The 13,131-nt window shown below is 37.9% G+C and overlaps 1 protein-coding gene across 3 annotated transcripts in view; it reads right to left on the reverse strand.

Moving 5' to 3' along the window:
* The window catches only part of LOC109849888, a 31,885-nt gene continuing 22,237 nt past the window's right edge, over positions 3,484-13,131 (reverse strand). Inside the window, exons 3-5 of one of the 3 annotated variants that reach the window (XM_020419772.1) lie at positions 5,166-5,750; positions 4,765-4,952; positions 3,484-3,686 (exon numbers count right to left, since the gene is read on the reverse strand). In XM_020419772.1, coding sequence (XP_020275361.1) covers positions 3,579-3,686; positions 4,765-4,952; positions 5,166-5,250 — 381 coding nt within the window. In that variant the 5' untranslated portion in view covers positions 5,251-5,750 and the 3' untranslated portion in view covers positions 3,484-3,578. Of the gene's footprint in view, positions 4,953-5,165; positions 5,751-13,131 lie in introns of all 3 variants that reach the window. The other 2 variants (XR_002249261.1, XM_020419771.1) reach the window with 2 other exon arrangements.

The following is a 13,131-nucleotide window of genomic DNA, read 5'->3' on the forward strand; positions in this document are numbered from 1 at the left end:
GGAAGAAGTGAATTATATGGAGATATTTCCCCCCGTTATGAAGCTCACAACCATCAGGGTGGTGTTGAGCTTGGTAGCTGCTGAAAATCTCTACCTTGAGCAGTTAGATGTGAAGATTGTCTTTCTTCATGGTGATTTGGATGAAGAAATCTACATGAAGCAACATGTTGGTTTCATTGAGAAAGAAAAGGAAGAGATGATATGTAGGCTTAAGAAGAGCTTATATGGATTGAAACAAACCTCAAGACAGTGGTATAAGAAGTTCGATAACTTCATGCAGAGTAATGGCTATGGCAGATGCAATTCAAATCATTGATGTTACTTCAAGAGGTTCGAGTCCAGCTATATCGTGCTATTACTGTATGTTGATGATATGTTAGTCGCATGACCGTGTTTACAGGAGATAAACAAGCTGAAGAAGTAGTTAGCAATGAAGTTTGCCATGAAGGATCTGGGTGCAGCGAGGCAAATTCTTAGGATGCGGATCAACCGAGATGTGTCCGAGGGGACGTTGAAGTTGAGTCAGTCTGAATACATTGAGAAAGTACTTCAGATATTCAACATGCAGAATGCTAAGGTCGTTAGCACACCCCTTGAAAGCCAGTTCAAGTTATCTGGAGAACAATTGCCCAAGACTGATGCAGAGAAGGAGCACATGAGAAAGGTGTCTTATTCATCAGTTATTGGTAGTCTGATGTACGTAATGGTTTGCACGAGGCTGGACATTGCCCATGCAGTAGGAGTTTTGAGCAAGTTTGCAAGCAACCCAGGGAAACAACATTGGGAGGTCGTGAAGTGGTTATTACGATATCTGAGAGGGACTACAAATAAGCCACTGTATTTCAGGAGAAAGGAGCTAGTACTGCAAGGATATGTGGATGCAGATGTTACCGGTGATCATGATACAAGGCGAAGCACCATGGGATATGTTTATACCTTAGGGTCGATAGCAGTGAGTTGGGTCTCACGTTTGCAGAAGATTGTGACGTTGTCCACAACTAAGACAGAGTATGTCGCAGCGACTGAGGCGAGTAAGGAGATGATTTGGTTAGCTGGGTGTCTGGAAGAGTTGGGTCTGAAGCGGGGGAACGAAGTTTTTTATTGTGATAGCCAGAGTGCTATACACCTTACCAAGAATCCAGTATTTCATGTCAGAATGAAGCACATTGAGTTACGTTACCACTTCATACGCTCGATGATTGAGGACGGGAAGTTACAGTTAGAGAAGATTTTGGGGAGCCAAAATCCTGCATATATGTTGACTAAAGTCGTCACCATTTAAAAACTAGAGTTGTGCGCAACTTCAGTTAGCCTTCATACATAAGAGATGAGGGCGGAGCCACACAAGAGAAGATACTTGTTGAGATAGCTTGCAGGCGGCGGTTTGGTCTCCAAGTGGGAGATTGTTGATGCTGTGTAGCCCAAACCGGCTACGGGTTTGACCCATGAGGGAAAGGCAAGCGGGCGTGCTTCGGCGATTCAGGCGAGCTCGTGACGTTGCAGGCGAGGTCGAACGAGCATGCAGGCGAGCTCAAGGAAGGCGCATGCGAGCTCGAAGCTAACAGGCGAGGTCGAGCGGCTTCCTCCGCAAGCGAGCTCAAAGCTAACAGGCGAGCTCGAGCGGGCGACTCTTCAGGCGAGCTGAGCACCCCCCCCCCCCCCACGCAGGCGGGGTCGACATTGGTTGCAGGCGGAGGCTAGCGACAGCCTGTCGCTAGCTGGCACTATGGTTTCCCTATAAAAGGGAACCTTGTGCACGAGAAATTGTGAGGTGATTCTCGAGGCAATTTTAAGAGATCTTGGCGGCGGCTGAGAGCGTCTTCTCCACAGCAACTTTGAGCGGAGTTTTTCAGAGGAAAATCTTAGAGTTTCAGTAGTTGTTTTTTTAGAAGAGAAGAGATTTTTCAAGTTGGAAAATCTCACGCCTTTAAGAAGAACAAATAGTCTCTGTTGCTTCTCTTTTGAGAGATCTCAAGTTTGAGATCCTCTCTTTCCAAGCTTGTAATCTTCTTTAATATTAAAGGAAATTATTTGTGTGGCTCCCGAGGACGTAGGCAAATTGTCGAACCTCGTTAAAACTCGATGTTCTCATTTTCTTGCAATTTTCAATTTGCTGTGATTTCTTCTTTCTATTGTCTTAACACAAGATCCGGTAGGGCAAATTCCGCACGAGGGTTCATATTTGACAGGTGGTCGAATAGCTTGAATTCCCCAACAGTTTTCGTTACATTGAGATGTAATGTTGGAATCATAAGATAATGAAAACTAAATTTCTTTAAAATTGAGTCCACAAAAGTAATTATGCTAACTCTAGGTTGTTTGGCATGCTAATCATATGCTACATTATGCAACTATAATTGTATGGATATATAGCCTTTTAGTCACTCCCCTAATAGCTTGAGCATGTGAGAGCCATTTACAAAATAATCATAAACAACCGAAAGCATGCATGCATGTGAGCAAAATTCAGGGAACAGTAAGGTTCACAGTACTTAGTTGATCAGCTCGAGGAAAATGTCATTATGAACGCAACTTAGATTAGGAGAGAGACATGAACATGAGTATACAATATAATTAATACTTAACATAAGCATCATTGCTTATTTTCAGTAGAAATCACGGGATGTGCCTGGATTTGAAGAGATTTAAATAAAGAGGAGCTTTAAGAGTTTGGCAAAGGGACTGTATGAGAATTTGGTTGTATCTAGAATTTCAAAATTTCTAGATGTTCAACATCTAATCTCCTTAAAGGTAGTTACTAGTTTCCCTATAGTCAAGTGAAAATAGCTATGCTCGAGGAATCGCTGCTATACTCTCTAGAAATGTCTATAATCAAGTAATTTTATGTCTAGTAAAATATAACACTAAATACAAGCGAAATATGCTACCAGTTTCAAAACTGTTTTATGGTAAAGGAATATATTAGAGTTATTGCAAAAAACTGCAATATATAAGAAAAATATATTAGGATAAAATTTTCTTTAAAAAAAGCTATATAAAAGTGAAATACGTCAGGATTAACTTGTACAGAAGTTAAACATATAAAAACCATTTAGAAATATCAACGTTACAGTCATTTGTTGATCCTGATGAACAAATGCAAGAATGTTTGAACATTTATCAATGCAAGAAAACTTAAGCACTAGAATTTTCCTTGTATCAGTAGAGTTGACTCACTTTATGATGAAACCCCTCCCCCCCACCTTTTTTTTGTTATAAAAGTTGCCTTTCCATCTTCAATGTCGAAATGAAAGCTACAACTATGGTTATGGCTCTCAGCTAAGTTTATGATTTCCACATGAGCTAGCTTTTAAAACTGAATATAAAACTCATTTGTGAAAGTCATTGATCTATAAGCCCTCTACTTTCACGGAGTTGGTAAAAGCCCCGACGAAATGAGAGCGTAAAAGTGAAGCAAGACATGAAAACCTCAGGATATCAAATGATCTTATTTAAAAAAGCAGCATATTGTTCAGTTCTATTACATACAAGTAAATATGATAATTAACCTGTATTTATTTATCCAAAATTATGAGCATGAACCACCAATAAACGTTATGGTTTACATAAATCTGCAGCTAAAGGGACTCTGCAAACTGAGGAGCCTCCACATCAAGCTCTTGTCTCATAACACGGCTCATAAACCAGTCATTGCTAAATGTCCATACACCTTTCTTTGCAGCTACCTTGCAAATTAGTAATTCACACTTTAAGTCAGATTCCCTTTGGTTAATTAGAAGTGTTAGTGGCTTTGGTTTTGGGATAAACTACATTAAACCCCCGAGAACTTTGAGGAATTTACAGTAAACCCCCAATAACTTCCAAAATCACACAAATACCACCAATAACTTTTACGTTTCGCAAAAAGGCCCCAATGAGTTTTTTGCACTTTGCAGATAACACCCATAAATTATAAAAGACATTTTCAAAGTTACTGTGGGCTTAGTGTAATTTACTCCAAAGAAATTAGTAGGGGTTTAGTGTAATTTATCCTTTGTTTATTGGGGGTTTAGTGTAATTTATCCTTTGTTTTGATTACTGTGTTGGTGAACCAAATTAAGAAATGTCAAGTCCAGGTAATGGTGAAGACTGTGTGTATCACTTGATGCACTGAAAATTGAGCCGAGTGCCAGGATACCTAAATGGCAGGACTTATAACCTGATAACTTTTGCAGAGCTCCATATTGTGAACATTAACTGCAGAAGCCAATGCAGTGGTAGTTGTTCCAGTGTTTATCTGAAGAAGACTATGCTTCTGTTAGTGGAAATTTCAAATTGTCCATACTAACATCTTATAGCCCTTTCATATGATGTTTCCTCCCTGCTTAAGGATTTTCCCCGCTGTGCTAGATTATAAATGCTTAGCATCTTTATTTAGTTCCACTGATACACGTAAACAATTTTCCATTGGTGATTTGCCAGAAGACTCCACGCATACATTGCAATGAAGTCCAACATTCAGCCTACAAAGAAAGTTGCAGACCATAGAAACAAATGTGACCCTTGTTGCTCCAACAAAGACTGAGTGAGCAATTCTACACAACAGCAAGAGACAAAATAGAAGCATCATCAACTGTCTAATTTTGACAATTTTGATGTTTTCTCCTGTTAATATTAACTTGTATTTAATTATAAATTAAACAAATGAACAGATCACCCAAATGCAGCATTAAAAGTATCATCTACAGTAAAGTCTACACACAACCGTAGAGAATAAATATATGGAACCAGCCAAGATGATGCTACAGAGATAATAATGCTTACCTTGCCACCAGTTGCTTTACTGATGGATGAAAGAACATCCACAGACTGCTGGATACGCTTAGCAAGACGGATATTATATCCTTTGAACAACGAGTGTGGTTTCAATTTCGCTCTCTCAACTGCATCTCTCAGTTCAAACTTATACTTGAGCAAATAATCTTCATCTTCTAGAATGAATGGTGATTCACCTTCAAAAAAAAAAAGGAAAGAACAATTAAAGAAAATCGACAGATTTTTCTGTTAAAGTTATGTCCACTGGTTCAGTGGTTATAAAGAAATTGCTAGTGAAAATATGAGTAAACAGAAGAGAGAATAACAACTGATTTTTTTTCCTCGTTAGTCTGAAGTCTAAAAAACATATTTATATATGACCAGTGACCAATATTAAATTATCTGCTCACCTAAAAACTTGTGTTCCCTGTAACTTGCTTTCAGCCAATTGGGTGAGACAATCCCACGAGAAAAAAAATTAAACATGAGAAACATGATTGGAAAAAGTTGTAGTTAGTGATGGATGTAAGCAGCCAAGTGAAGGATGCCATCAGCAATGGACATAAGCGAAGAGTGTGACAGGACGAAACTACCAACTAAACAGGAAAACAGAAACCTTCACAAGTATTTGCAAACTTGGCAACAATATTTGATAATATAAGTAGCAACACATACTACTAGTTATAAAAAGTCAGTCAGACAGTTAGAGATCAGAAACGTAAAAAAGGAGAGGTACCTGCACTAACTTTCATCCACTTTCTTTTTTCCCCCTTGTGTTTGTGTGTTCATTACATTTGGTGCGGTAGCCTACTCTTGGATTCAAGTAACAAAAGAATATACGTAACATAAATTTTGTTTTAGTTTGAATAGTAGGAAATAATACTAACCCAGAGGATAAAGCTACGCAAAAGTTCAAAGTTTTCCTTGCTTTCCCTGTAATCACGTGTACAAGAACTTCCATGACCTGTAACAAAACCTCCGAGCTCCTCCACTATCTGCATGGTTTATAACGCAGTAAATCGGAAAAGGGTTAGAAAACATACCTGGGCATTTGAAGAATGAAAAAGCCTAAAGTTTACTTAGGGAAAGCATGGGAAAATTATGCTCATATGACTTCACTAATTTTATTACTTATAGAAATTACTTAATAAGATGAAACCCTCTCATGTGGTTGGTTTTAAGTTTGATTCCCTTAATGAGATGAGTAAACTTCAGGAGCTATGGTAATACGTTTCTTCATGCGCACTTTTTTAAAGCTTTTGAAAGGACTTGTATAAATTGCTCAGTTAGTTACTTGAACTCAACCTACTTGTTACTCTTAAAGTCCCTGTCACTACACCAAAACTCCGAAGTTGTGATGAGGGTTGAGGGTTATGGTTTTTATTCTAACATGTTCCCATATGTTGAGATGTAATGACCGTAAATTTTTAATACAGGTTTAAATAAACTTTTTGGTATTTAAATATTAAAATTTATTTTTAAAAGAGTATTCGTATTTTTTTGATTTTTTTGAATTGTCTATGATTTAAAAACCCGATTTTATATTTGTTTTAAAGGTTTTGCTAATTATAAATTTAATTATTTTGGTAAAACTTTTTAAACTAATTAATATTTAATGATTCATTATTGTTACTGTTATTATTATTTTGACCATAACCTTTTAATATTTATTTGAATAAATTTTCTAGTATTTTGATTATTTTTTTAAAGGGGTATTTTTTCTGCGTTTTTCCTCTCACCGGTATTTCAATCTGTTCCTCTCTCTCCCCTCTATTATTTCCTCACACTCTCTCCTCCTACCCCACTTCCCCAAATCACTCCCTAAATCCCGCACTCCCACCCACCTCGTGTTTCCCCCACTCTCTTTTTTTTCATCTAAAAAATCCCCCACGTCATCTTCTCTTCTCTCTCTCTCTCTCTCTCATCTTCTCTCTTCTCTCTCTTTCTCTCTCTCTCTCTCTTCTCTCTCTCTGAAAACTCTCTCTCTCCCTATCTCCATCGTCCTTACCTACACCGCCCGACCCACCGCCCCAAACCCGACAGCACCTCGTCAACCCGTCGCCGCCCTCGTCAGTCGTTCCAACCTCACCGACCACTCGAGACCCCAGGCTCCACCCGTCGCCCGCCTCCTCGATCGCTGCCCCCAGATTCGCGGCCAGCCCTCTTCCCCTCAGACACAGCCACCCCTGCCTCCAACCACGCCTCGGGCCACCTCCGTCGAAGCCGCTGAACCGCCCCGCCGTGCTCTCCCATCCCTGTGCCACGCTTCCACCAACCCGCAGCCCCTTGTTTTGCCCGAGCTCCCGACCCCACAGCCTCCTCCCCGAGCCTGTCCCGTAGCCGGCGAATCTCCAGCGCCACCCCACATCCCGCGCCGCCCGCCTTGAACCCCACGCTGCACCCGCACTCTTGCTGCTCTCCTCCTTCGACGTCGTTCCCCTCGAGCCCATCGAGTGTCGTCCACCTGCACCCAACCACGCCGCCAGATCTGTGCTACAACTCCTCCCCACGGTCAGCCCCTGCAGTCCTCGTCGCTGTTTAGATCCGTCGCCGTCACCTCATAGGCGGGCCGTAGCTTCGCGCGCCAGCGTCGATTCGTTCGACAAAACCCCGAGGCAAGTGTTAGACCCTAGAGGGGGGTGAATAGGGTTATTGCTAATCTTATTAGATATTAATACCGATTAAAATTAATTAACAAATATATCCTAACAATATTGATATTCAATGTGATATATGCAAGGATATATATGCAAAGGGAAAATAAACAAGAAACAATGAAAACAAATAGTAGACATAATGATCAATCCAAACACAATGATATGATCACGGAGTTCGGACCTTCCGTCCTACGTCTCCGCTCCCCACTCACGGGGAGAACTCCACTATCACAACCGGGTTTTCTACGCTCACCCGAACAACGTTTACACCTCACAATTCGGTTTTCTAGTTCACCGAAAACTTTACAACACACACAATTGTACTCACACTCTACACCCTCTAAGTGTTGGTCTCTAGTCCGTGTTTCCCTCAAGTGCTCGGATTTACTACCTCTCTCTAGGCTTTTACTACCGACCCCACTCCTCTTGGGACAACCCCGTCTCTCACCACACACTCCTCTCGGTGTACAAGTGTATTACAATGTGTAGCTCTCACAATTAAGCACAAAGCAAATAAATTGTTCTCTACAATAGGTGAGAACACAATTTAAGCTCACTCTCAAGGTCACACTCACCACAACCCCAAGTTATATAATGTGTGAAAATAATTAAGCTCAAAGGTTGTGTGTGCAAGCAATGAGAAAATAAAATCAACTCAATTAAAGTCTAGCAAAATATAATAATGTAAATGTAAACAAGCTAGATGAAAGAGTTGAGAAAACTACTCTAGAACAAGAGAGATGGAGATGGAAGATTGAAAGCCCAAATTGAAATTGATCTCCTCTTCTTGTAAAACAATCTTCACAAAACTAATTTTGTAAACAAACACTTAAACAAACTAATAAACTCTTTTTAAAACTCTTCTTAGATTATTATAGAGTTGGGTATAAGGGGGTATATATAGGAGACCCCAAAACATAAGAAAAACCCAGCAAAATGACAAAACACCCGAAAAACAAGGAGTCTGGAAAACTAGCCGTTATACAGTCATAAGTCGACTTGCTACAGTGATAAGTCGACTTATAACTAGCCGTTACAGCCAAATTTTCAGCCTATAAGTCGACTTCAAGTCGACTTAACAGATAATACAGGTTTTCGGCAGAGTCTGAAATTTTGCGTATCTGGTTTTGTAAAATCATTTAAAAATAGTAAATCAACTCTAAACATTATGAAATTTTGAGAGATGTTTCTAAACATGTAAATAAATATTTTACAAAAATAATTTCTGAAATATCACTTCTCATTTGTGAGAAATAAATATTTGAACACAGATATTTTAGATTCTAAAAACTGCTGAAACACCCGATTTTCTAAAATCAATTTTACATAGTAAATCAACTCCAAAAATTATAAAATTTTGTGGGAAGTTTCTAAACATGTATATGAATATGTTAGAGAAAGAATTTATTAAATATAACTTCCCATTTGAGAGAAATAATTTATTTTGTAAACTGGTCAAAAATACGTAACTGTGCAACACTTTATAAGTCGACTTATATAAGTAGACTTGCTATAAGTCGACTTACCATGCTTTATAAGTCGACTTAGCAGAGGATAAAATACACTTTCTAGAGGAGTTCATAAGTCGACTTGTCAGGGTTTATAAGTCGACTTATAAACATGCACAGACACTATTAATGCTGAAAATCTGATTTTTAAAGTGCTTTTAAAAATAACAAATAAATTCCAAAAAACATAAAAATTTGGGAAATGTTTATAAATATGTTAATGAACATGTTACAAAAGGAATTTTTGGAATTTCAGTTATCATTTAAGAAAACTTGTCATTTTACAAAAATGTCCAAAACATGAAAACATGAGATACTTGAATTTTGATGTTTTGACATAAACCAAGTTTTGAAACTTTGTAAAATATTTATATGGACATAATAAAATATGTTTATGATGTATATATAGTCCAAAACATATTTTTCATAAAAACACCTATATTTAAGAAAATCACAAATATATATGTGTGTGTATATTTGAGCTTATAGAATTAACACACATTATATAAAACCTAAACTACAAACATTATAAACTATATACCCAAGCTTGATTAATCTTCATGAAAGCTCTTCTTGGTAAACGTGCAGATGAAGCTTGATCTTGAATATGGCTTGATGTGCAATGACTTCATACCGATATTCCGCCAACCTCCATTTGATGTGATCGTGTAGGCTCAATCCATCCAACCTCCAACTCATTGTTTGTCTAGAATACCTAATAAGAAACATAAACACTAGACAAACAATATTAGGAATTGTTTGTAATCATCAAAACAAGATTAGAAGATGTAGGCTCATAACATGAGACCTAACAGCAAAATCCTACTTCTCTTGATTTGTCAGTTCAATTTTTGATCTGCGAATTAATTATATGCATGTTTAGACTGTATTATGATTATGTTGTACGTTGTGATATATCTGCGTGGGATTGTTTGATAAACAATATTAATTATGAGGTGTTGTTTTAAAAAAGAAAAGAATATTTTTAAAGAATATTTTTAGAATAATTATTGTGAGAAATATTTAAAAAAAAAATATTTTTAGGAGAATAATATTAAAAATAAACATTTAAAGATTGTTTTAGAATTAATTAAAATGAGAAAATATTTTAAGAAACTATTTTGTAAAAGAACTTTTAAATAAATAGATTTATGATTTTAAAAGATTAGGAATAACTTAAAGGAAATTATTTTGTAAAGGATTATTTTGAAATTAATAAGCTAATTATTTTTAAAGGTTAGTTTAAAAATAAACGGTTTATTTTGAGTAATTATAATAATAGATATTTTAAAAGAATTTATTATACTATACATGCACGTCCGATTCATAGTTATGTTCATGTCATATTGAGACTCGTAATTATATTTCATGTGATTACTCATTTGATTCGTGTTATTGTCTGATATCACATATTTATCGTGCTTCCTTATACTTATGCTTGAATGCATTAGCCTAGAATTCCCTACATGTTTGCTTGCAATTCGCTGTCGGGGAACGTATTATTGTTTGCAGCCTTGTATAATTAATTGTCGGCCTTGTATATTATTGATGGCCTTGTATTGTATTCGTTGACTCATTTATGACTGTGTATCATTGCGGTGGATGGCCTTCGTGCCTATGTATTTGGTTTCATTTCTGTGTCGGCTATACGCCTTGTTTTCCTCCAAATTGTGGAGATGAACCGACTATATCATTGTAGGTGATTTCGTCGTTCTCACTAAAATAGGGAGGGGAGATTAACGTCCTGATTTATTGACAATCCTGATTTGAGTCCCTCTTCACTTAGAATGATTTGTTTAGACTCTTTCATTCATTCTATTGCTCAATTATTCGAAATTGAATCCGAAGTCGCTTCTCGTTTCCTATGCCGACCTATCTACAATGGAACTAGATCTTGAGATTCTCCCCGTTGACGTCGTAGGATTCCTTGTTATGTCGTCATTATACTTATGATTATTTGCTTCCTCGTTTAGCGTGTATACTTCCTTTTCGACAGTTAGTAGTTGTTTCTTTATTCTGCATCGATCTATCTATCGTCGGACTTGACTGAAGGATTTCTTCTTCATCATTTCTAGTGCATTATAATATTACTATTTTCATATATATATATATATATATAGAGAGAGAGAGAGAGAGAGCAAAACTTCTGTCAACTTAAGTGGACGTCCACTAAGTTTCTTAGTCATTGATGATCACTTGATTGAGCTACATTGTGGATGATCCGCTCCGTTAAACTTGATCTACATATTCTAAAACCCCAACACACCAAATTTGGGGTGAACCCGTTGTGGTTTGACCCTCCGTCGAGCCATGTAAAAAGTTCTATTCATTGCCGACCTATCTACAATGGAACTAGATCTTGAGATTCTCCCCGTTGACGTCGTAGGATTCCTTGTTATGTCGTCATTATACTTATGATTATTTTCTATATTTTCTTTGGTTGGATCGCTTCCTCGTTTAGCGTGTATACTTCCTTTTCGACAGTTAGTAGTTGTTTCTTTATTCTGCATCGATCTATCTATCGTCGGACTTGACTGAAGGATTTCTTCTTCATCATTTCTAGTGCATTATAACATTACTATTTTCATATATACCTATATATATATATATATACTGTAACAAATCATTATTACATGATATGTCATGGTATTATTGCACATGAATTGTTACATTGCTATTGTCTTGCTGTGATTGAGAACCATTAGCAGTCATGACCATAGTGGCCTTGTGTGACCTAGAGACATGTGTTGTGTTGACTTGGAAAAGCGAGAAGAGTTGGGGTGGGAAAGTCTTCGTTCATGTGATTGGATATGGTTGTTGGTATATCTTCCAGGCTCGTACCAGTGGATCGGTGTCGCCACTGGGGTTGGGTTGTTGAGTCAAAGTAGATCGGTGTCGCTACTTTGGTTCATGAATTTATTTGCTTGGATGATGTGCGAACAATCAGTTATATGATGATATGACCGTTGACTTTGTGTGAGATATGAACCGGTGACCTGTTATAGGATGACTAGTTACAAGACTTGTTACTAGTGGATCGGTGTCGCCACTAGGGTTGGTTGTTGAATCAAAGTGAATCGACGTCGTCACTTTGGTTAGGATTTATGGATTCTTGTGAGATGTAGACCACTTGTACTCTCTTCCATGCATAGATCGGGATTAATAATTAATTATCTACAATTTGAGACATATTGTATATACATGGGGGTTTTCTTGTTTGGATTATTTCGTTCGACGTACTACGTCTCATGTTGTAGATTTTTAAGTATTAATTCCATCTATGGTATAACCTTGTGACTTGGATGATTATTCTGATCGCTAGCTGCATGATCTCGTTACCCGATTGATTTACGGATTCTTATGATTATCATGTTTTGGTAGTGGATTGCATGATGATTTTGTTGGATTACCAGTTGCACGTTCTTTTGTCGTTTCGGTTATCGTATCGTTTTTCACTTGGGTTTGCGTTTGTTCTTTTCTTTTGTGGGGTCTTGCCGTGTGCTATGCACCCTGACGTATGTTTGGGTCAAAAGTTGATATTTTCATTAGTGACGAACTCATTACAATTTCAGCCATTACAATAAGTTCAAAAAGAAAGAAAATCGATCTTTTTATAAGATCTTCTTTACACAATGAAAATAAAGATTACAACTCTTGTCAAACAGCGCAACAGACGTTTATCACCGACGTTAATATCCGTGGACCGCCGCGGATCAGATCCGGTTAGCAGAAGTTGGATAATCAATGCTCTCACTTCACGAAGGAAGTAATTGCAGTAGCGGCGATTTTGACTAAGCAAAACCACGGCTCTTCTCGGGATTTAAGACCAAGCGTAAATCCGGAGGAATGGGGGACGGGTCTTAGATCTCTCGAACTCCACTCTTTATGCACAGGAGATCGCCAAGATCCACTAACCCTTTCTGAAATTCGTGGCTATGCACTTGAGAAACCGGCAGCACCTCGCCCTCTTGATCTCCTCTCCTCCAAAAATGAACACCCGAGCCTCTATTTATAGGCTTTGTTTGTGGTTTTCTTAGATCAGAACGAAGGATCCTCTCTGTCTTCAGTTAGAAACTGTCTAACAACAATATCAGAGTAGTTGGAACCCCAAATCCCGAAAGAATCCATAAAAGAACCGAAAAACCGCATTTTGGCCGAACAGCCACCCGTGGCTCGGTCCTGGCCGGGCCACCAAATGGTGGCTCGGCCCT

The sequence above is a fragment of the Asparagus officinalis genome, chromosome 7, assembly GCF_001876935.1.
Source record: "Asparagus officinalis chromosome 7, Aspof.V1, whole genome shotgun sequence".
NCBI classification, from domain to species: Eukaryota; Viridiplantae; Streptophyta; class Magnoliopsida; order Asparagales; family Asparagaceae; genus Asparagus; species Asparagus officinalis.